Source organism: Xyrauchen texanus, chromosome 33 (genome assembly GCF_025860055.1).
Source record: "Xyrauchen texanus isolate HMW12.3.18 chromosome 33, RBS_HiC_50CHRs, whole genome shotgun sequence".
Lineage (NCBI taxonomy): Eukaryota > Metazoa > Chordata > Actinopteri > Cypriniformes > Catostomidae > Xyrauchen > Xyrauchen texanus.
The window spans coordinates 11,786,274-11,812,085 of record NC_068308.1 but is presented as its reverse complement, the minus strand read 5'-3'; the positions used below and the strand labels follow the sequence as shown (position 1 = coordinate 11,812,085).

Genomic DNA, 25,812 nt, shown 5'->3' with positions numbered 1-25,812 from the left:
AGGTGTTACTAAAATGTTTTGGTGTTGTAAAAGGTTTCAGACTGCCTGAGGGAAAGGGATGAGCAACCCAACAGCACAGACTTTCTAAAACTACTCACAAAGAAATATGTGATAGTGAGTTGCATTTTGTTTACTTGCTATTCTAAATTGTAATTTTAAATAATTATTGGATAACACTTTACAATAAGGTTCTATTTGTTATCATTAATTATTGCATTTGGTATCATGAACTAACAATATACAGTACAAGGATATTTCAAAGTATTTATTAATTTTGATGAATGTTAATTGATCATTGTTTGTTAATTTGTATTCATTAAGCATTAACTAATGTTAATGTATACAACTTTTAATGTAAAATAATGATTGGTTTATGTAGAAATCAACTTTAACGAAGACTAATAAATGCTCTAAAAGTATTATTCATTTTTAGTTCACATTAACTATTGTATAAACTGATGTTAACACAAATTCAACCTTACTGTAAAGTGTTTTAAAATGATGTGACTCAAATTTGGATAACTAAACCTGTAATACTATGATTAATAATTATTACTATAATTAAAGACAATGATGAGGCTCCATCTCTTTTTCCTGTCTATGCTTCAGAACTGCTCTGTGGCAGTGTGTGCAGTGTTCAAATGTGATCTGAATCTAATGAAAAATGAAAGGAAGTTCTATCATATATCTAGCAATGTAACCTCTGGGTGGATTGAGCAGGTAGCTAAAATAACAGAGCTGGAAATATTAGATATGATATTTCTGCCATTGTAATAGTCAACCTTATCTACATTCTAATAGTCAATTGTTTTGTTTTTTTTAGACTGGGATTAGATCAGCTTATTTTCAGCTGATCAGTACAGCGTCTCTCGATTTTGATGAGAATAAATATATTTACTTCTCTGATTCACATATTTCACCAATTTGCGAGGTAATGCATATGCATTCACTCAAGTCAGAATTTCCTAACTGTTACTTTTATAACCAGAGATAAGTGCAGATGTGTATATAACATTTTCAACATGCTTCTTTCTATGCTTCAAAATTATGAAATATTTGGATTTGACCTTTTTGTTTTCAAAGGTAAATACTCAGGTAGAGGTCTATGAGGAACCCAGTCTCATCAAGGAGGTCGCTGGAGGAGTAATTGGAGGACTGTTGCTCATCTGTCTCATCACAGCTGTCCTCCTTAAGGTTCAATACATCAGCTTTTTAATAATTCTTAGCACTATATGGCCAAAAGTATGTGGATGCCTGAACAGTTATTTAAAAACCAAAGGGATTAATCACACTCTTTAATGCTAACAACTTCCACTCTTCTGGCAAGGCTTTCCACTTGATGTAGAAATATAGGTGCATGGATCAGAGTGAGCATCAGTGAGGTCAGATACTCATGTTAGGTGGTGGACTCTGGCTCACAGTCAGCATCCAGTTCATCCCAAAGCTGTTCAGTGGGTTCAGGTTCAAGGCTATGTGCAGGCCAGTTCTTCCACACCAGACTCAGTACATAATATGGATCTTGCTTTGTGCGCAGGGGCATTGATATGCTGGAACAGGAAAGCCCCCCTCCCCAAACTTTTACTACAATGTTGGAAGCACACAATTCATTAAAATCCCACTGCAGCATTAAGATTTAACTTCACAGGAATTAATGGAATATATAAACATGTTAATTAAAAGGGGGTGTCCACAAACTTTTGGAAAACTAGTGTAGAACAAAGTATACAACTTTCATAATGTCTCTTTGTTTCTTTTATAGGCTGGGTTTTTCAAAAGAAAGTCCATGCAGCAGATGAAAAGTGCGACACAAGAAGCCGATGAGCTTGATCTAAACAATTGAATGTTAAATTGATAAATTACTTTTTCTTCTACTGTAGTTCTAGCATACAAATTGTGTAAAATGTTAATTCATACACTGTAAAAAGAATCCTATAAATAATAGCTAAATACTGTATTACAGCTAACTACAGTATACAATTGTAAGTTAGAAGCAGATAGCTGTACCAGTCACAACCCCATAATCACAATTTTAAATGCATATTACACCCTACACTTTCTATTTGCATATGTGGATTACAAAAGATAAACAAAGCCAAATTATGTTTTTTTTTTCTTATTCTGAAACAACATGTTTATCAATATGTCCTAAAACAGGCAATAAATAAATAAAGTATTCAAATAATATTCAGTGCTGTGGTGTAACAAAAAAGCACCCATCAACAATCAAAATACACAAATGAATAAGTAAAAAGCAGAACATTTATCAAAACAATCCAAAAACTGGTTAAATTACTTACCTTTACATAAAATACAAATCTATAGTCAAATCAGGCTTCAACGAACACCAGCACATTTTTTTTTTTAATATAAAAACAAATGGTTTATAAAATACAAATAAGTAAAAAAATAAAATAATGCTTCAGCAACACTTCAGCCCACCATTTTATGTGAAAAACAAACTGCATTAGTGGGGAGTGTCAGCTACATTTTCAATTAAATCCCACTCAAAGTCCATCAGTTGTAAGAGATTTTGAAGACAGTTACAGTCTTCTTCTGAGTTTTTCCAGTTTTTTAGACACCACTTTTCCCTGAGCAGCCTTGATCCCCTTTTCCGGATGTATTCCAATAAAGCATCTGAAAAATAATAAGCAAATAATAAGCAATAATTCCTCACCAATATTGTATAATTTCTGAAGACTTGGAATACATCACACAGGTCATATGGAGTACATTTATGGTGCCGTTGTGTTCTTTATGGAGCTTGTCAGTGAATGCCCCATGTAAAAATTATCTATAAAAAGTCTGATTTTGTGTTCCATTGAAGAAATCAATACAGGCTTTGAGCGACATGAGGGTAAGTACATTATAAAATACTTTCATGAATTCCTTTTTTTTTGGGCAGAACACAGAGGAGGTGTGTCTGATATGACGGCGCAAATGCAATGCAGTCGTGTGCTTACGAACTCGCTCAATAACCCCTTTGCTTGATTAAAACACACAATTGAATAATCAGATTTAAATCACAAAAGCTTCATTGGATGTTTAAAATATTATATTTGAAAGTAATAGGTAATTTATCGATAATACGTCATAGGCTGAGCTGCAAAATTACCTCATGTTGACAATCCAAAACCTCTTGCCTCTTCCATGCACATGGAGAAAATATGGTTTAATACTGTTAAATAACATGTGTCATACTTTTGCTTATCACCACGCAATTTAAAGCGACCAAGTCCTCACATAATGCATTGCGGAAAACAGCAACTTACTGCTATTACTTAAAAACAGCATTTTGCGTTTTTATGTTTGAAAGAATCTAAAACATTTTTATGTATTTACAGTTTTAGAAACGTAAGATATTGACAAATCCATAACAACTATATTTGAATACACAAATCGATTATAAATGTATTTGTAAATTTCTTACTGTTTTATAGATATTTTAGATCCCTTAACCTTATCCCAACCTCTAAACATAACCATTTCAACAATATAAAAACATGTAACAAGTAGATTAATGTACAGTAGCAATAATTTTGTCTTAAAATATATTAATTTATATATATTTTACAGCCACTAATCCCACTCTTAAACCTAACCATAAACGTGTATTAAGCATATAAAACACATAACAGGCAGATCAATTTAATCTCAATAATTTATTAATAAAAATTGCAAAGTACAAAAGTAGTCCAAAGGTCGATGCACTGCATCCTATGTGCTCCCTGACAGCATACAATAGCTTTGTGTGAGGGGGAGAGTTGAATTTAAATTATTAATCGCTGTAACTCTTCTCCTGATGCACTCCAGAACGGCATTATCATTTCTCATTCAAACATTTACGTCACAAAATACCGTACGTCACAAATGGTCACGAGACACTTGAGAGCCAATGAGCATTCGACATCACTGAGTAAAAACACAGGGGCAGCAATTTTTGAATTTTAATTTGAAAACGAAACCAACGCGGCCTGATGGTTACAGTGGATGTGACAATCCTGCGGCGGTTGGAGACGGAGATCGTTGAATAAAAGTCTTCAATTTAAGTCTGTTCTTCACAGAAAGCAGTCTGAGGGTTTGGATTATAGATTATATTAGATAGATTATATTTATTGTTGTTTTATGGTGCTTTTTGTTGTTTATTGAGTTTTTTTTGCCATATTCTAAAAACCCCTTTTGTGTCCCATGACAAAAAATAAATAAATTAAATGTTTAATAAATGATGAAACTATTTCAGCATTTTTATTCTTTTTTTTATTTGTAATTTTTTTTAATGTCTTCAACATTTTAAAATGTAGTCTTGGTTAAAGGCAGCAGAACTGAATGAAACTTTAACTGATTTAACTAATTTCAGTGATTATACATTAAATGTATTTAAATGATTAATTCTATGAATTGTTCAATATTAATCAACATTAACAGTACACGTAAACATTTGTACGTTTCTATAGGTGTTAATATTTAAAATTATGATGTTTACTTGCTGTCAATATGTCAATATTGCAAGTTTTGGTGTCTATGCAAATATGTATGGTTGCTAGAATCAAACTTTACAGAAGAGTACATAGTCCTCATGAGATCACGTTGGATTATTGCATGTTGATTTATATTTTAGTTCTGTCCATTTAGAAAGAAAATAATAATGTAGCTATCACTCCATACAAGAGAACATTTTATAAAAAAATTCCTCACTAAGTAATAGTCGCAGTATACATAATCACCATCTATTTCCTGTTTATATAGCACTTCTGAATGTGATTGCAATTACACACAGTTCTGATTTTAACTCATATTTAGATAAAGAAACTCACCACAGTTACTAGAACAACTAGATGGAGTTTTTGTATAGATTAAAATGGTTCAATTTCTCATCCCTTTTCACTCTGTATACAGTACATGACAAGTGCTTTTCATTAACAAACAGACATTGAAGAACGAATAAAACCCCAGAATAGCCCTCTTAGAGTCTCTATTGACAATGTAAGATTATTCCCATTAGAGAGAACCCCCCCCCCCCACCCACCATAATTTAGCTGACACATCATGCCTGTCCATTTCCTCAATTTTGTTCCTCTTTAGTTTGAGGTTACCACCCCCCACCCCCTGTCCATTTCCTCAATTTTGTTCCTCTTTAGTTAGAGGTTACCACCCCCCATGCACCAGAGAACTACTCTTCACTATCATACATTATGTTGCTGACTGTCTCAACTCATGCATTCTCCACATCTTTTCACAAGTAATGATGGACCAGAATTCCTTGTGTATCAGCTTGTATATCTTGTGTGGTAAGAGCAATTTATTAGATTTTTTCATTATCTATTTTTTAATTACTTATTTATTTTCCACAATCACCACTACCTCAATAACGTGATACATGGAGAGTAATACAAAAAAAGTTTTAGATTAACTGTTGATATCAAGACATTGTTCATGGTTTGACGCATCAAGCACATCAAACTTTTGAACAAAACTAAAAACCACACACATTTTTAAAAGTAGGATTGGGTTTTAAATAGATTAGTGACAAAAATTATATATATCATATATTATATTATTATATCAGTGTTAAATTAAATAGTTTCTTAAAACAAATGTATTTCCACATCATTGCACTTTGAGAAAAGAAAAACCAATGTACCAGTGAGAGTGTATGAAAATCGAAACTGGTGGTTTTAAATGTGTGTCAAATGGTTTACGCTTGGAGCAAAAATTTTATTTATAAAGAATGTGGTTCTTAGATTAAAAGACTAAACATGCCCAAAATAGTGACTAATGCCTTCCATGACAGTTTTTTATTGATAAAAAAAAACTGTCCTTATGAGGCAAGAATAAAATGCTTGCAATAAGTGTGAACTTCTAAATCTCTCTCTCTCTCTCTCTCTCTCTCTCTCTCTCTCTCTCTCTCTCTCTCTCTCTCTCTCTCTCTCTCTCCCTTAAATGTCCTTTCTGCAAACATAGAGAAACGATTTTCCACTGTTTTTTATATTGTGAAAGTCTTGGGGTTTTATTTTTAAAAGCAGTATTTTTTTGTTTAATTTTGTATTTTCAAATGTCGGTTTTATATATGATTATAAGGATCAGCTACAGAATTTCATTATTGGTCAAGCAAAGATGGCAATATTTTTACAAGAACGAAAAAAGTAGATGTGCAAGATATAGACTGAGTTTTCAAAAATCTGATAAAAGAAAGAATGCAACAAGAATTTTTGTTTTATAAATCTATGAAGAACATTGAAGGTTTTAAGAATGTCTGGAAATATAAGGATTTGTTATGTTCTGTAAAAGATGATGATTTAATATTTCCAAATGTAATGAGTGAAGAGTATGGTATAATCTTAATGTGTTATCTGGTGAAATATCTCTCTCTATCTCTCTCTCTCTCTCTCTGTCTGAGCATGAGACCTGTTTGATGTTATTTCACACATTCAAACGTGCATTTGTGGGTGATGAAGTCCTTTGACTGCTTTGAACTGATCTTTCAATATGATTAAACAAGCACATTTCTTTTTTTGCAATAAAGCACTCAAGGCTGTGCTAGTCTGTGAAAACAGAGATGGCTAAAGGGTGTTGTTAGGCATGATGCACATTAGTTCCTGCAACCCTTTCAGCTGTGATGTACAGCATGACCTCCAATGCCCTAATTACTTTTTTAAAACGGTTACTACATATCAAAAATTTTAAAGACAACTTTTGGTCCCACTTTATATTAGGAGTCTTTAAATTCTCTGTACTTGTATACATTCCATACAATGTATTTATTGTGTAACTCCATGTTGTTGTGCAAAATTCTCTCAAGATTAACATTTGCTGCTACTGAGGTCGAGGTACATGTTGGTTTTAGTAGTAGGGTTAGGGGTAGGAGTTAGAGTTTAGGTTAAGGGTAGGGGTTAGGATAAGGGTTAGGTTAGGTTAGGTTAGGGGTAAGGTTAACAGTGTAAATAAAGATGTAATTAAATGCAGGTACTTCAAATGTTAGTGCAATGCAACAACAAGTATGTACATAAGACGTACATTGCAGCAAATGCTTATAGTATTTAAAGACACCTTACATTAAGTGTGTCCCTACTCTTAATAAAACATTGTAATATTCATTACACTAATTACATTACATTGAAAAACTCGATTCTTTGGCTTAACAACAATAATGTATGAAAATAAATAACTTCTACTCAGAAAAGTACATATTTATAATATTTTGAGCTTTATTTAATTTGCATTAATGTGTACAACACAAAATATTAATAATAAGGTGATCTTAGAGTGACACATTAATTTAAATAAATGAAATTATTAAAATTAAAATAAATTAAAATAATAATTATTAGCTCCTTGAACTTAGTTTTAAGTACTACTAAGTAAAATGCTTAAGTACAGAACATCTCGATTACTGTCGTAACCTCCATTCCCGGATGGAGGGAACGAGACATTGTGTCTAATAGTGACACTAGGGGTCGCTCTTGGGAGCCTGATCCACCTTTAGATCTTTGAGAAAAGGCCAATGAGAAGTTGGCGAATTGGCAAGATGAATTTGCATGCCACTCCCCCGACATACGGGTATAAAAGGGAGATCGGATGCGGATTCAGTCAGGTTTTGCACTAAGGAGCTGAGACAAGGTGCCGGACATTACAGCGGTACAGTTCAGCCTGTGGCAAGAGGAACACAAAGTCTCGTTCCCTCCATCAGGGAACGGAGGTTTCGACAGTAACTGAGACTTCCCCTTCTGTCACTCACTTCGACGTTGTGTCGAATAGTGACACTAGGGGTCACTATAGGAACTACCACAAAGGCTGAACGGTCACGTGAACTGCCAAAGCAGGTGTAGGCAAGCTACTACGAGCGTAAGAACATATACATTTGGGTTGCACGGAGCCTCCCCAGATGCCCCAAAACGTCAGGTGCTACCGGGGAAGGAGTTCTTTTCTGTTCCTATTCTTTCAGTGGGAAAAGACCCCGCGGAGGCCACACCCTGCCCTTCTTGGGGGGTGGGGTTTAAATGTCGTTGATGTGTCATCTGGGCCCACAGGGGCCACACATGAGAAAGGTGCGGTGGTAGGTCCAACCCAGGAGGGGAGGGGAGGGGATGGGTTTCTAACAAGCACAGCAACTGGGCAGAGAAGACTCTCAGGGGTACTTGCCAGGGAGGAGCTGTCATGAGGAACATGAGGTCCAAGAACCAGGTCTGAGTGGCCCAGTACAGAGCCATGAGGATGACCTGCTCCTCGTCATTCCTGACTTTGCACAGAACCTGTGTAAATTGGCTCACTGGGGGGAATGTATACTTGAGTAGCCCTCGGGGCCAGCTATACGCCAGCGAGTCTGTACTGAGGTGAGGCAATCAAGTCTACCTGTGCCAAGCAGAATCGACTCAGCTGAGGGTGGCGTCTCCACTCTACTCCACTGTGTGTGCACAGTAACTCTCGAGAGTGTACTAGAATCAGCCAGTCGTCAAGGTAGTTCAGTATGTGGACGACCACTTCCCTTAACGTGGCAAGAGCTGCCTCTGCAACCTTCATGAAGACACAAGGGGACAGGGACAAGCCGAAGGGGAGGACCTTGTACTGATACGATCGGCCATCGAACGGGAACCGTAGGAAGGGTCTGTGTCGAGGCAAAATCAAGACGTGGAAGTACGCGTCCTTCTGGTCTACTGCCGCGATCCAATCTTGATGCCAGATGCACGTCAAAATGTGCCTCTGTATCAGCATCTTGAGCGGGAGTCTGGGCAGGTTCAGAACTCGCAGGTCCAAGATTGGCCGCAGCCCACCACCTTTCTTGGGAACGATGAAATAAGGGGTGTAAAACATCTGTCTCACCTCAGCTGGAGGGACAGGCTCTATCGCGTCCTTTTGAAGGAGGACCACGATCTCCGCCCGGAGGACGGTGGCGCTCTTGTCCTTCACTGACGTGAAGAGAATGCCGCAGAATCGGGGCGGACGCCTGGAAAATCTGACATCACCAAGGCGCCCTCCGATGCAGCGATCAACATCTCATCTGGCTCGTTAGTGCCGAAAGAGCAAGGCTGGCAGTAAGGCAAGCCTGCGTTATCCCAGTGCTGGACGGAAGCAAATGAGCGTATCAACAGCAGAATGCTCTTGAAGAGTCAGGTGAATGGGAAACGGCAGTGGTATTCAGCTGGCTATAATACGACCGCTCGGCTCTGAAGAAAAATTCTGACTGAATCCACATCCCGATCTCCCTTTTATACCCGTATGTCGGGGGAAGTGGCATGCAAATTCAACTCGCCAATTCACCAACTTCTCATTGGCCTTTTCTCAAAGATCTGAAGGTGGATCGGGCTCCCAAGTGCAACCCCTTGTGTTACTATTCGACACAACGTCGAGGTGAGTGACAGAAGGGGAACTGAGGTTGTGAAAAATACCCATAAGCTTTTACACTTGAATAATTTAAGCATGTTTGTTTGGTCAAATCAAACCTTATTGGGGCATTTAATTAGCTGTTATTAAGAATTCATAGAGATTTTAGGGAATCAATTGTTTAATGACATATTCATATTCTTTTAAGACAATTATATTAAGTTGAAATAGTAATATTAAAGTAAATTTGAAAAAACATGCCACTAGTTGTTAATTCATATTTGAGTGACATATCTTTTTAAGTAAAAAAAGTTTAATGAACTGATACATTTGTGTGTTTTTTGTTATGCTGACATTAAATTACCATAAGTTGAATTTACTTTAAAAATGTGATACAAAAATGCTACATATACACACAATGGCCACTTTATTAGGTACACCAGTACATCTGCTTCTTCATGCGATTATCTAATCAGCCAATCATGTGGCAGCAGTGTAATGTATAAAATCATTCAGGGGTCAGGAGCTTCAGGAGCTTCAGTTCACATCAACCATCAGAATGGGGGAAAAAACTCAGTTTCCTGTTCTAAGCTGACAGTAGTGGTTCCTGGAGGGGTCTTCTGCTGTTGTAGCCCATCTGCCTCAATGTTCGACGTGTTGTACGTTTAGAAATGCTTTTCTTCATCAAAGCTTTTTCTGCACTCTTGTAGCATGTGTTTATTTGGGTTACTGTTACCTTCCTGTCAGCTTGGACCAGTCTGTCCATTGTAATTAACCAGCCGTTTTCACACACATTACTGATGCTCGCTGGATGTTTTTTGTTTTTCCAACCATTCTCTATACACTCTAGAAACGAATGTGCGTGAAAATCCCAGGAGATCAGCAGTTACAGAAATACTCAAACCAGCCCGTCCGGCACCAACATGCCACAGTCTAAATAACTGAGATCACATTTTGCCCCATTCTGATGGTTGATGTGAACATTAACTGAAGCTCCTGACCCATATGGCTGATTGGCTGATTAGATAATCTCTTGAATAAGTAGATGTACAGGTGTACCTAATAAAGTGGCCAGTGAGTTTAAGTAAATCCAACACATTTTACTAGAAGATAGGGCCCTGTATTAAGAGCGGTACCTCTTATGCAAGGTGGTATATGCGCTACGTTAGTGGCCATGGTTCTCAGATGTCTAAAAATCAGTGACCTTTTTTTCACTTCATTTACATGAACCTCACATATCTTTTTGTGAATACAACTACGAATGGCCACAGACAGCGCAAATGCTCCCACTGACGGCCAGTTGCCTTGACATGAAATTAAACTTATATTTACCACACTCGTAAAAACTGGATACATTGTATGAAGAAGTTCTGCATGGTTGTAGCACATGCACCTAATGCACGTATGAAAATAGGGCCCAAAGTCCCTAACATCTAAAGTTATTAATTTGCCTGTATGGGTGCTGCACAATAATATACACAGTAGCTAGGTGAACAGGTGATTTGCAATATCATAACTGTTACTATATTGTGTATTTTAGCACAGCTGGACTGCTGTATTGACCAATCAGTTTCTAGGACTGGAAAGATTATTTCCTACTGTAAATGTTTATAAATGTTTAACCTATTTTAATTACATAAATTACATTTAGGATTTGGCCATTGAAGTAACTTTCATTGAGTAATGATTCTGGAAAGATGGAGTGGTGGTGGTGTAGTGGTCTAAACCACAGTACTGGTAAACTGTTAATCAGAAGGTTGTTGATTTGAGCCCCACAGCCACCACCATTGTGTCCTTGAGCAAGGCACTTAACTCCAGGTTGCTCCGGGGGGATTGTCCCTGTAAGAAGGGCTCTGTAAGTCGCTTTGGATAAAAGCATCTGCCAAATGCATCAATGTAAATGTAATGATTCATTCTTTGTATATCTGAACATTTTAGTGTTTCAGTCAGTTAAGGCATTCAACGTTGACCCTGTTACATGGAGAAGTTTCACAGGACCTTCACAGAAATCAAATGTTGCCTTCGGCTATAGAATAATGCAAAGAGAACCGTTAAGGTAAGAGAAACATAACCACTGAAAACTAGACTACCTAGTTTGTGTGACACCATAGAAAAAGAGCAATATGCATTGAATATATGTTCAAATGCAACACTTACCAGGTGGAGGTCAGAAAGCATATGTCTTTTTTGGTTTAATTCAGGGAGAGTAAGACAATGTTGGAGCCCTGTTGTTCCTCCTCACATTTCAATAAGTAGTTACCTACAGATGCAGCCTTTGAAAAATATATGCCATCATTCAATCCATCACGAGACATCACTCTGCATACCCCAGGCGGGCTTTTTAGAATAAAAATACATGTGTTGCACTTCTCAAAATATGGAACACTTGAGAAAGCACTCACACCACTCTGTCCAGTTACAATGACAGGTATTGTAATATTATATCTCATACACATTTTAATTTGTTTACTTGTAAGAAAGGTATTAGAAAATATTTAATATAAAGGTTACAATTTGCTCTGATGAGAAATGTTGGACTGCAAAGTCCAGCATTTTGATTGAAAGTGAGACTGATTCAAACACGCATTTTTCCAAAGTGTGGGCTGCTACACGTTTATTGCAAGGAGGCCAAGAGTTCCTTGAAAATTTGTATTATGCTAGTTTAAAAGACAATACAATTTCATTGTGTAGGGAAAATATGTTGTTGTATTTGAATCATGTTTTATGGATATGCATTGTTAATTTCTCTGCAAAGATGTGAATGCTTGTCTTATTTCATAAAATCTCATAAATGTTTGGCGTAAAGTAAAAAATATAATGTCATTTGATTTGATTTCTTAGAGGACCATTGGATTATTACATTTGAGAACCTCTTGATTTGCCTACATCATTCACAATTATTTATGGGATGAGTAGCATATAGTAAATTCCCTCATTAAAGATGCTAAGCACACAGATTTAAATGGTATTATTTTGATTTACAACTGTTTTTGCTTGGAATTAAATATTTTAAAGTGATTCATTTCAAACCATGTTAATTTGTTTTGCGGCTCATAAGCATAGCCAGAGCGTGTGTAAGGCTAGTCACGGGTGATGGGCGTGATGTGTGAACTGATACAGAATTATGACTGTCACTCCATGAAAATGCTGGCTGGTAACTGCTGGTCTAGGATCATGTTCCCCACCTCAAATTCAAATATTAATAACTAGTAAGTGAAGGCTCACTCTAGATCATTGGCTGTGGACGAATTCCTCTTACATAAGAGGTTTCGGCCAAAAAACAATGATTTTAAATTTTTCAACAAATAGTATATAGTGCAGTTCTTCTATTAAAACATGGTTGCATTGAAAACAAGTTAATCCATGTTTGTAGCATTCCATTTGACATTATATCCATTCACATTTAAATTAAAAATAATCCAGTGAAACTCGAAACATGTCAGCACTGTGATGACTTTGGTGGAAATAAATTTATCTTACACATTCCTTAAATGTGAAAAAATACTCTCTCTACTGGATTTTATCTTAACTTTTCAAGTCATCACTGCATGACATTGTCAGTGCAGTGTGCTTATGGCATATGGGATCCAAGTGGATTATGCATTTCTAATTAATTTTGCATTGAAAAACAACACATCATTTTATAAAAATTTGTTGTGAAAACAAATAACTTGTATATGTATGCTGTATTCTGGAGTCACTAAAATAATTAGCCTTATTCACTGGCGTTTGTGTAAATTACAAAAATAAACAACTTAATATAGCTGCAAGCAGTGATGACGGGCCCAAGCATCATGGGTCCATTTCCACCCGGTGGCTTTTGGAAAACAATGCATAGTGGACACATGCATTTGGCATTATTAAAAAAAAAAATTGAAACAATTTGGGTAAATATAAGAGGGCTATTTCAAAGTCTGTTAAAAGTGCCATACTTCCTTCTGCCAGTTGGTGGCGCTATGACGGTGACCCACAATAGCCACATCCATGTTATTAGCCCCCAAGACTAAACATACATCTCAATGTTTATCTAAATCACACATTGCACACAGAAGATATGAGATACTTCCGGTTTCCCATTTGTCACCATTAATTTAATGCCTTGCCATACCAACACCATTCGATATATCAAAAATATGTTCACAATTTAACATTTTAAAAGTATTTAAAAGTTCAGAGACTGCAATATAAAAAATGGGGGTGCTACAGAGGCTGTCATACACATCCATTTTAGTGGTAGTGCTACAGAGCCCCCCACCTCTCCTCCACCCTCACACACACCAATGCGTGAACATTTGCCCAGCTCTAATGGCCAACGACTCTGATGTGTGTACAAAATTTCAAGACATTTTCAGCATGCCAAGTACGTCAAAAACACCCAAATATAGGAAGAAAGTAATAATAACAATTAATGTGTTGCCATGGCAACACTATTTAAGATATCAAATATCCCTTGACAAATTTACATCAGCAGTGTCTTGACATTATTCTATAGAATTTTGAAACAATTCATGTAAACATAAGTGGGCTATTTCAAAGTCTGTTAAAAGTGCAATATTTCCTGCTGTCAGTTTTTGGCACTATGACCGTGACCTATTATAGCTATATCAATGTGATCAGCCCCCATTACCAAACATAGTGCTGAATTTTTATCAAAATCACACAACGCACACAGAAGATATAAGGCACTTGCTGTTTCCTATTTTTCGCTATTAAATTTATGGCAGATGACAACTAATTGTAACTAATGTTAACATTAGGGCTGAAATGATTAGTCGACATTATCCATTAGTAAGGGAAATTTCAGCTGTATGAGCAGCGCACAGTTTATACAGTGAAGAAAACACTTCAGTAGGAAGAACAACGCAAACATACGTTACATTCTTGCGTTCAAAACACTTGAAGGAGCGCAAATGCGAACTAAGGGATCTCAAGATGTGTTTAAAGATTGAGTATTAAACTATATTTAACTTGAAACATTGAACTAAACATTTTATGTTTATGATGCAATGAACCCTAAATGGCACACAAGCATGTCTGACGCAGGTGTAGATTGACGGGCTCTTAAACAAGCCCTCATAATAAATCTCCAACTGATTGACAAATTCACTTGTGAAATGGATTGCTGTGAACTGTATGCCAATGATTGACTTGAATATGGTAGTAAAAAATACATTGTATTCTAAAGCCGTACTTTTTGTATTGTCTTATCAATGATGAACTCTTCTGCTACAAGAATGTAATGCATTTTAATTATCTGAATATTTTTTATTATTTTTATATATATAATTTTTTACTATTTAACGATAACTATGTATAATTCTATATTGATATACTGTAAATATGTATAATCTTTATATATTGAATTATTGTTATATGAGGGGCTTTCAAATATTTGTATATGCGATTAATCACGATTAATTAATCGGGACACCATGTAATTAATTTGATTAAAAATTGTAATCGTTTGACAGCCCTAATATATATATTATATACACACACACACACACACACACACATATATACATACATACACACACACACAGACATACATGCACATACGCATACACATACACATACATACGTGCAAATCTATTATATACAGTGCAAAGGAATGTAATGGCAGAAGAGGTTGGATGTGTTGGATAATATAAAAAGACTAAACTGTGTATTGCATATTAATTATTGCTCAATGGGGCAGTTTTAACTCCCTGTGCCTGATGGTTCTGGTGCTCAGAGTTCTGAAGCATTGGCCAGAAGGCAAAAGTCGAAAAAGGTAGTGGGCAGGGTGAGTGGGTTCCAGAATGATTTTTCTAGCCTTTTTCCTGAATCTGGAAGTGTACAGTTCTTGAAGGGAGGGCGGGGGGCAACCAATAATCCTCTCAGCAGTTCGAACTGTCCTTTGCAGTTTTTTGATATCTGATTTCGTAGCTGAACCAAACCAGACAGTTATTGAAGTGCAGGGGTCAGACTCAATGACTACCAAGAAGAACTGTATCAGCAGCACATGTGGCAGGTTGAACTTCCTCAACTGGCGAAGGAAGTATAACCTCTCCTGGGTATTTTTTGCAATGGAGTCAATGTGGGTCTCCCACTACAGGTACTGTGAGATGGTAGTGCCCAGGAACATGAATGACTCCACTGGTGCCACAGTGCTGTTTAGTATGGTGAGGGGGGTGGCAGTGTTGGGGTGTTCCTCCTAAAGTCCACAATCATCTCCACTGTTTTGAGCATGTTCAGCTCAAGGTTGTTTTGACTGCACCAGACAGCCGGCTGTATAACCTCCCTTCTGTATGCAGACTCATCGTCATCTCGGATGAGGCCGATGACAGTGGTGTTGTCTGCAAACTTCAGGAGCTTGACAGAGGGGTCCTTGGCGATGCAGTCGTTGGTGTAGAGGGAGAAGAGTTGTGGGGAGAGTACACATTCCTGGGGGGCACTAGTGATGATTGTACAGGTGCTGGAAGTGAATTTCCCCTGTCTCACAAGCTGTTGCCTGTCCATTAGAAAGCTCGTAATCCACTGACAGATAGACGTGGGAACAGAGAGTTGGTGTAATTTAGTCCGGAGAATAACTGGGATGATGGTGTTGAAAGGTGACCTGAAGTCCACAAAAAGGATCCTTGCATATGTCCCTGGCCAGATGTTGCAGGATATGATGCAATACCGTGTTGACTGCATCATCCACAGACCTATTTGGGGATCTACAAAGGGTCAAGTGATGTCCTTCATGTGGGCCAACACCAGTCTCTCAAAGGACCACAGACGTCAGGGCGATAGGTCTGTAGTCATTAAGTCCTGTGATTTTGGGTTTCTTTGGGACAGGAATGATGATTGAGCATTTGAAGCAGCAGGGAACTTCACACTGCTCCAGTGATCTGTTGAAGATCAGTGTGAAGTTGGGGGCCAGCTGGTTAGCACAGGATTTAAGACATGCAGATGAATCACCATCAGGGCCTTGTGCTTTCCTTATCTTATGTTTTCGAAAGACACAGCACACATCATCTTCACAGACCTTTAGTGCAATTTGAGTAGCAGGAGGGATGTTGCAGGAGGTGTTGGTGTTTGTGTGAAGTGAAGGTCAGGGCGGGTGTGGGGTGTGAGATTGGGACTTTCAAATCTACAGTAGAACACATACAGGTCATCAGCCAGTTGTTGGTCCACCACAGGTTTGGGGGTAGAAGTCATGTAATTTGTAAATTGTTTCATGCCACTCCACTCTGATGCAGGGTGTTAGCTGAAAACTTGTTTTCTCAGAGCTTCTCAGAGTAGCTTCTTTTAGACACTCTGATTTCCATAATCAGTGTGTTTCTGGTATCCCCACCTCTGTAAGCATCCTCTTTGGCCTGACGAAGCTGCCTGAGTTCTGCTGTAAACCATGTTTACAGCATGGTTTTATCATGTAATTCAATAATTGTATTGAATTATATGAACTACCCAGGGTTTGGATGGTTACTTTTAAAGTGTATTCCACGAAAGATTACAGAATACCTGCTGAAAATTTTAATTTATAACACATTCCGTTAGATTGCTCAAGATCAGTAACGTAATCTAAATATTTTGGATTACTTCTTAAGCACTGGCTGATTTATTTACTTATTTTGACTATAAATAAGTTAATAACTAGTACAAAAAAAATCTGCCAGTATAGTAAGACACATATTAAAAATATTCTCTCTGAAAAAAACGTAAACATCTTATTCAGTTTTGATTCTAAAGGAAGATAAAGCAAATTTATCTTGTTTTAAGGATTTTCATATATTTCTACAGAAATACAATACAAAAATGATCCATCCATCCATCGTCAACCGCTTATCCTGTGTACAGGGTCGCGGGGGGCTGGAGCCTATCCCAGCTAACATTGGGCGAAAGGCGGGGGACACCCTGGACAGGTCGCCAGTCCATCGCAGGGCACAAAAATGATCATCAAGAATAATTAGAAAAAGGCCTTTGAAGCTCCAAAAAGCAGATAAAGTTATCATAAACATAATTCATCAGACTCCAGTGGTTTAATCAATGTCTTTTGAAGCGATCTAGTTGATTTTGGGTGAGAACTGACCAAAATTAAACACATTTTTCACTGTACTTCTAGACAAAATGGCGATCATGATTTCAAGTTCAATTTCAATTCCTATACCTCCATCTAGCGTCAAACACTAGGAAGTGTAATTGAGTTTGAAATCATGATCTTGTTGAGAGACTGCAATGGCAAGATGTACAGTGAAAAAGGAGTTAATATAAACCAATATTTTGGTTTGTTTTTATAATAAAATAATAACAATAATGACCACGCTGATGTTGACCATTTTTTATTTGGTTTATTTATTTGTAATATGATTACATTTGTTTGCAAAATCTCAAACAGCCAACGAAACTAAAAAAAGCCACAGTATTTTTTTGTCTGGTTTGTTCCTGTTCTCATAATATTCCTGTTCTCCTCAGTGTAATTGTGAGTGATCCTTTAATACAAGAAAGTAAAACTCAAAAAGGACTAATTTATCATTGTGATGTCAAAGAAAAAACCTGCTTACCACTGGATTTTAAAGGTATTTAGATTTTTATATTATGCTTTCAAGAAGAACTGAATGTTTCAGTAATGTAGATTTATATATTCCATGATAAAATTTATATAAAATGATGTATCCACTTTTATGTCTCTACAAAGTCCCTGATGAGGCTGTCAACATGTCCCTTGGACTTTCAATGTCGCTAGATCCACAGTCTTCAAGGGCAGTGGTAAGTTTGATATGTTAAATCTATCCACACCATTCCATCCACAGTCAAAAATTCAACTGCATAAACATGAAAGGAAATCCAGTTTTAAAACTGGATTGAAAAGTGTCAGCTATGAATGAATGTTTTACTCAATAGCGCTTTTCTGACACTACCCTCAAAGTGCTTTACATAGTTACCAGGGGACTCTCATCAACCACCACCAGTGTGCAACATCCACCTGGATGATGCAACAGCAGCCATAGTGCACCTGTACACTCAACACACACCAGCTACTTGGTGGAAAGGTGAAAGTAGATAGATACAACCAATTAATGGATGGGAATTATTGTGAGGCCATGACTGAGAAGGGCCAATAGGAGGAATTTGGCCAGGAAACTGGGGTTACACTCCACCACTTTTTGTGAAGTTCCCTAGGATCTTTAACGACCACAGAGAGTCGGGACCTCAAGACGGTGCCCTTTTACAGTATAGTGTCACCGTCAATATCCTGGGGAGTTAGGACACACAAAGACTGCAGGGTGAGCACCCCCTGCTGACCTCCCTAACACCTCTTCCAGCAAAAACCTTAAGGCTCAGATTCGTATAAAAATTAAGAACGAATGGGTATGATGGAATTAGGTGGTTCGTAACAGCTCACCTGGGCAAACTTTTAAGAAATCTTCTAACCGGCTGCTAAACACCTTGCTGCCATTGGTCCACGTCATCGATAGATGTGATCTGAGGCTCCACCTACTACTTCATTTATGTTTTACAGTCAGTATTCAGTGTAAACACGCCTGCGTCCAAGACCATGTCATGCGATTTTATTTTGTCAATTTGTCAATCAAATCTACTCAAATATTCTAAAGTATTCAGCTTCTTTTACTGACCTTATGTGAATTATATTCATAGAATGAGGCATAAAGTCATTGATAACGCATTTTAATGTCACATTATTTGAGGTTTTACTGATCGTCCTCATATTTAAATGCTCCTCTAAATGCTTCCTACAGCAGTGTAGCAGGTGTCTGAATGTTCGGGAACAGTATACCGTTGCACTGCTGTTTCAATGTCTTTTTACCTCTGAATGAAGAATGCTGAAGAACTTCTCCAGATGTAGTTTTCCCCAGGAGGTGTACCATCCAGGTACTGTCCAGGCTCAACCCTGCATAGCTTCAGTGTGTAATCAGGCGAGAGCTACAGGATGATTTGGCTGCTGGCTAAGAAAATTTAAGCTTGTCAATGACCAGATAGTGTTCTGACAGACAGTGGTATGCTAGATTTGGTGCATGCAGCTGGGTGTATTTTGAAGCTTGTTTGGACCTTAAGCAAATAGATTTTTTATTTATTTTTAAATGTAAAAACTAGAGCTTGCCTTGTTGAAATAACATCTTAATGTCTCTCAGGTTTGTGGTCCAACCATACCCAAGAACTGCGAAGTAACTACTTACAATGGCATGTGCTTCAAACTGAGTAAAAATGGTGTTGTAAGCAGACCTGTGCCAAGGACTCTGAGAGGTATTTGCTTCTTATGGAATGGCAAATACAACCATAGTGTAATACACTGCCCATTACAGGATAAAAAATAAACAAATGTTGTTTCAAATAGTTTTAGATAGCTGTGCAATGGAATCAATGAAAAAAAAAGTTAATTAAAGGTAAAACATAAGTGAAAATCAGGTAGTAACAGCATATATAAACAAAATTATATATTTTAAATAGCACCTATAAACACAACACCTCAAAAATAGAGAATATGTAATATATAAGAATATGATAATATATGTAATGTATAAATACATACCTCTTATAGTGCAGGGCCTCTATTCGCAAAAGATCTTAAAGTGATAGTTTACCCAAAAATAAAAATTCTCTCATCATTGACTCACCCTTATGCCATCCAAGATGTGAATGACTTTCTTTATCCAGCATAACACAAGCAAATCTCAGCTCTGTACTGTACATGCAATGCAAGTGAAAATGTGAAATTTATCTGAAAATGAAAGTGGATATTTAGAGTACAAAAAAGTAGACAATCACTGGAGTTTTATGGATTACTTTTACACTACATTTATGTGATTTTGGAGCTTCAAAGTTCTGGCAACCATTCAATTGCATTGTATGGACGTACAGAGCTGAAATATTCTTCTAAAAATCTTAGTTTGTGTTCGTAACGTGGAAATTTAGGAGCAACTAAAAGTCCTAATTTTAGGACTCAAATATGTTACATAATAGTAATTCATGAAGTATTTTAACATTCAAAGTATCTCCCAAATCTATGACATCTTAGATGTCATCCTGAGGACTTCTAAATCTCTAACAGTGAATCACAAACCATCAGACACATGGCTGCTGCCGTAAATCCACATTGAAAACAATGTTTTAGAATATTATTATAACATTGACCTTTTTAAAAGGTATCACCTGAATTGCAATTGAGTCAATGTATTGTAATAATAGAACATTCAAATATTATAATACCAATCAGAAAGCCACGGCCAACCAAGCCTGCAAAATGTGTTTTGTCGAAACATTACACTCCCATGATGCACTTATGAATGATGTAATAGAGTCAGTTTCTAATCACCCTTAAACTACTTATATATTTGTACATATCGAAATATTTAGCAATAAACATGAAATATTGTTTCTATACTTATAATCAACAACCTAAAATCAATAGTTTTGAATATCCCCATTGTTTTTTATTCAATGATATCATTCACAATGCTTTAGGGGATTGTAGTCTGTGCCCTCATGAAACAAGGTCCAACAGTCCAATTAAAAAAAAAACATTTTTGCCCCAAAGTAAAGTTTGTGATGTTGTGATGACTCTTTTATGAAGGTTTTCATGAAAAGTTGATGGGAAATCTTAATGGGCAAAATACTTCCGTAACCTAGACAGCTGAAGAAGTGGGTGAGCACTGTTGCACTATATTGTAAAATTAGTTCCCCTTCTGTTGCTCACTTCGACGTTGTGTCAAGTGACTTAGGTGACTTCTTGAAGGCCTCGGTTACCTCTGAACTTGAGAAAAGGCCAATGAGAAATTGGACATACGGGTATAAATGGAGGGAATCATGCGTCAGTCCATTCAGATTTCTTCTCTGCAAGGCAGTGCAGCTTGCCCCTGGGCGCTTCGACAGCACTGATAAAAGAGAATAATTTGTAAAAGAGTTTATTTTCTCTAAAAGAGAAAATACACGACTGGCATTGAACGTCCTTTTCAGGACGTGTCTTTATAAAGATGCACTTCCGCCCCTGTGTAGTTCCTGGATGCGGTCGATTTCTCTCTGCTCCAGACAGTCACAGGCGCAGCCTTGTGTGTCTAGGCAGCGATCATACTGAGGTGGTGTTTGTGGATGGCACTCCAGCCACCCCCCGTGTCGCTGGAGGCGATTTGGGGATGGCAGCAGGCTCGGTTTCGCTTGGAAGATCCCCACGAACGCTCGTTGACTTCCGTCCAATCTCTTGGTGAGTGCGGCTCGCCTCAGGGCCAGTCTGCTTACTCCCTCGAGCCCCCGAGCTGGATGATGAGTTCGCCACTGCATCGGAGAGCGTTCTGACGTGGAAGACTCGACTGGACTGCCGCCTTCGGGTCCGCACGGCCAGCCTGAGGCTGATGCCCAGATGCCCGACATGCCTGCCCGGGCCGCTGTCAGCGTGGGACTGGACTGGAACCCTCCGTCCTCCCCACAGCCTTCACGGCTAGACGATTGGTTCCTCGGGTCTGGGCGGTGCTCACAGCCACTCCCCAGTTCCTTTCTTCCCGGAGGTGCATGATGAGCTGACGAGGTCGTGGAGGGCACCTTTCACTGCCCGCAACCGACCTCCTCGTTCATCTGCTCTCACTACCCTCGACAGCGGGGTGGCCCACAGATAATCGGAGGTTGCCCAGGTGGACAGAGAGGTTGTGATCCACCTGCGTCCCGAGAACGCCGCCACCTGGCGGGATTGCACGGTGTTCCCCTCCAAGGCCTGTAGGATGACGTCGTCACTGACCGCCAAAGCCCGCAGCGCCTCTGGACAGGCCACCTCCGCCCTGCATGCCAAGGTACTCAAAGATCTGTACTTGGGTAGTCCTGACCCCGATGTGTTGCAGGAACTGCGCTCTGTGACCAACCTCGCCCTCAGTGCCACGAAGGTCACAGTGCAGACATTCGGGCAGGCGATGGCCACCCTCGTGGTCCAGGAGCTGAACCTGGTCGAGATGCTTTCTCAACACCCCTGTCTCCCAGCTCGGTCTATTCGGCAACACCGTTGAAACTTCGGCCAGCAGTTCTCAGCGTTGAAACAGACAGAGACCATTTCCCACATTATGCTCCACCACCGTACCAGCACATGCCGTGCTCCGTCTACTCGCCGAGGGCATCCTCATGTGGCTTCCAAACGTCAGGCAGCTCCGCCTCAACCTGGGCCCAGCTCTCAGCCCCAGTGTCGAGCACCCCGCAGGAAGCGCACGCCCCCCCGTCTCCTGAATGTCCTCGAGGACCCGGAAGGCTCCCAAGTGTTCCTGAGACAGATGACCCAGGGAACGACATGTATACTCCGGAGCTGGTGAACAGACCACTCCGTCCTTTGGTGGAGGACCGGGAGGAGAATCCTCAGTTAAAGTTATCTTCTTTGCCGCACCCCCTTTCCTTTTTTCCTGGGTCACCTGGCCTGCAAATGCCGTTCTCACGGCAACCCAGTGCCACACTCCATCAGTCCCGGCACACCGGACACGGACCCCTTGCCTCCGGACCCCCGACTGATAAGTTAAGAGGACGCCTACATGGGACCTTTTGCCAGGTGTGCGGAGGGAGGTAAGTGCTTTGAGTCTTCTCTCAGCACCAAAGCCTCGGGACACGCTTTTGCCTCCCGACGCCACACTACCTGCTTCGCCCCACTGCGAAGCCTCGCCAGGTACATCAGAAACAATCGTCCCCTTAGTGCCCCTCGCACGGAGCTTGGACACGTGTCTCTCACTTTCCAACCCGTCATGCTGGTGTGCCAGGACCATCCGACTCGGCTAACGATTTAGTTTGTGTCATCTGTCCCAAGTGTTCCTGAGACAGATGACCCAGGGAACGACATGTTTACTCCGGAGCTGGTGAACAGACCACTCCGTCCTTTGGTGGAGGACTGGGAGGAGAATCCTCAAAGTTATTTTCTTTGCCACACCCCCTTTCCTTTTTTCCTGGGTCACCTGGCCTGCAATTGCCATTCTCACGGCAACCCAGTGCCACACTCCATCAGTCCCGGCACACCGGACACAGACTCCTTGCCTCCGGACCCACGACTGATAAGTTAAGAGGATGCCTACATGGGACCTCCTGCCAGGTGTGCGGAGGGAGGTAATTGCTTCGAGTCTTCTCTCAGCACCAAAGCCTCGGGACGCGCTTTTGCCTCCCGATGCCACACTACCTGCTTCACCCCACTGCGAAGCCTCGCCAGGTACGTCAAAAACGATCGTCCCCTTAGTGCCCCTCACACGGAGCTTGGACACGTATCTCTCACTTTCCAACCTGTCATGCTGGTGTGCCAGGACCATCCGAATCGGCTAACGATTCAGTTCGCCAGGCCTCCGCCCCCTTTCGCCGGCGTCCGCTTTACCTTGGTGCATGGCGAATACGCCAACACCCTGTGTGCGGAGATCGCGACACTTTACTCAAATATGAAATAGAGCCTGTCCCTCCAGCCGAGATGAAGAAGGGTTTCCACAGCCCTTACTTCATCGTACCAAAGAAAAGCAGCGGCTTACGACCGATCTTGGACTTGGGAGTTTTCAACCGGGCCTTACACAAACTCCCGTTCAAAATTCTCACACAAAGACACATTCTAACTTGCGTCCGCCATCAAGATTGGTTCGCAGCGGTGGACCTGAAGAACACATACTTCCACGTCTCTATCTTGCCTCGACAATGACCCTTCCTACGGTCAGGCCCCTGGACGGGATGCAGAAGATCTAAGTGGCCTACCACCTGCTGTCATAGACACGATCAACCAAGCCAGTGCTCCCTCTACCAGGAATATTTACACCGTAAGGTGTTCTTCAAAATTGGTGTTCTTCCCAATCTGAAAACCCGCAGAGATGCGCAGTCAGGTCACTGCTCTTGTTTGTCAAAGAGATGTTGGAGGGGAGACTGTCCCCCTCCATCTTGAAGGTTTACGTAGCCGCCATATCAGCTCACCACGATGCAGTGGACGGTAAGTCCATAGGGAATCACAATCTGATTATCAGGTTCCTTAGAGGATCCCGGAGGCTGAACCCTCCCAGGCCATGCCTGTTTCGCTCATGGGATCTCTCCGTAGTCCTTTCAGACCTTCAGAGACCCCCGTTCGAGCCACTAGAATCAGTCGAGCTCAAAGCCCTCTCCTTCAAGACGGCCCTCCTGATCACGCTCGCTTCCATCAAGAGGGTTGGGGACCTGCAAGCATTCTCTGTCAGTGACACTGGCCTAGAGTTTGGTCCGGCAGACACACATGTCGTCCTAAGACTGCGACCGGGCTACGTGCCCAAGGTTCCTATGACCCCCTTCAGGGACCAGGTAGTGAACCTGCATGCGCTGCCCCAGGAAGAGGCAGACCCAGCCTTTTCATTGCTGTGTCCGGTACGTGCTTTGTGTACCTATGTGGAGTGCACACAGAGCTTTAGATGTTCTGAGCAGCTCTTTGTCTGCTTTGGCGGACAGCAGAAAGGGAACGCTGTCTCCAAACAGAGGCTTTCCTCATCAATTGGGTCTTTGATGCCATCGCATTCGCACCCAGGCCCTGCCCGCCCCCTTGCGGGTTCAAGCACACTCGACAAGAAGTGTGGCATCCTCGTGGGCACTGGCCAATGTCACCTCCCTAGCAGACATATGCAGAGCAGTGGGCTGGGCAACACCCAATACCTTTATGAGATTTTACAATCTCAGGGTTGAGTCGGTCTTGTCCCGTGTTCTCTCAGGTCTAAGCACTTAGAACTCGGGAATGCAGAACGTCTGACCGGGTGTTCCGCTTGCACATATTGCCTTTCTCCTCCACTGAGGTGATCACGTGCGCTCTTTTTCCCCAGGAGAATCCACTCAAATGAATTGGGAGTTTCTGAAATAGGTCAGCAGAATTATCTATTAAATTGTATATGCCCTCTCCAGACCAGCGTATGTTCTCCTTTGGATGTGTACTTTCATCCATCCGTCCGTCCGTCTGTCTGTCTGGATTAATTGCTCATATTTTCACTCTGTCCGAGTTTTTCTTTCTCTTTTTCACTTACTAGTAAAGGCAGGAAGCCTTTTTAAAAGATTTTTTAGCACCAATGCAACCAAATGAGAAGGAAAGCCACGCATTAGGTGTGTAATAAATGCTTTATCTATATATTGTATCATTCTTGTGTGGCCTCATATAATGATGAGAAATGTAGTTTTATTGCTAACGCTTATCGCTGCATTAACCTGATAATGAGGCTTTTTTCTGGTTATCATTATTCTTCATTAACAGTACAAAAAATGCATACAAACTGAACTGTACGTCCTTGTGGAGCCGTTTATATACTTAGAACTATGAGATGTTTCCTTTTAATATAAATACCTTTGCACAGGCTGTGTATTAATGTACAATATAATTTTATATCATTTTTTCATTTCATGATTCTGCAGAATGCCCTACATCACAAATCGATATTGCCTTTTTATTGGATGGATCTGGAAGTGTGAATCGTGAGGACTTTACAAAGATGAAAGCTTTTGTTATAGCAATGATCCAAAGTTTTATGGGCCAGGATGTACAGGTATTATAGCCAATGCATTTATTTTGATTTAGCATGA

At 39.8% G+C, this 25,812-nt stretch overlaps 1 protein-coding gene across 1 annotated transcript in view; it reads left to right on the top strand.

The window, feature by feature from the left end:
- LOC127627237 (uncharacterized) overlaps positions 1-25,812 on the top strand; it is a 94,772-nt gene that overhangs the window by 42,944 nt on the left and 26,016 nt on the right. The window contains exons 26-36 of the mRNA XM_052103579.1: positions 34-114; positions 610-720; positions 824-931; positions 1,084-1,194; positions 1,760-1,799; positions 5,136-5,285; positions 11,254-11,371; positions 17,755-17,858; positions 17,978-18,048; positions 19,434-19,545; positions 25,645-25,775. Of these exons, the coding sequence (XP_051959539.1) occupies positions 34-114; positions 610-720; positions 824-931; positions 1,084-1,194; positions 1,760-1,799; positions 5,136-5,285; positions 11,254-11,371; positions 17,755-17,858; positions 17,978-18,048; positions 19,434-19,545; positions 25,645-25,775 (1,137 nt within the window). The remainder of the gene's footprint in view (positions 1-33; positions 115-609; positions 721-823; positions 932-1,083; positions 1,195-1,759; positions 1,800-5,135; positions 5,286-11,253; positions 11,372-17,754; positions 17,859-17,977; positions 18,049-19,433; positions 19,546-25,644; positions 25,776-25,812) is intronic.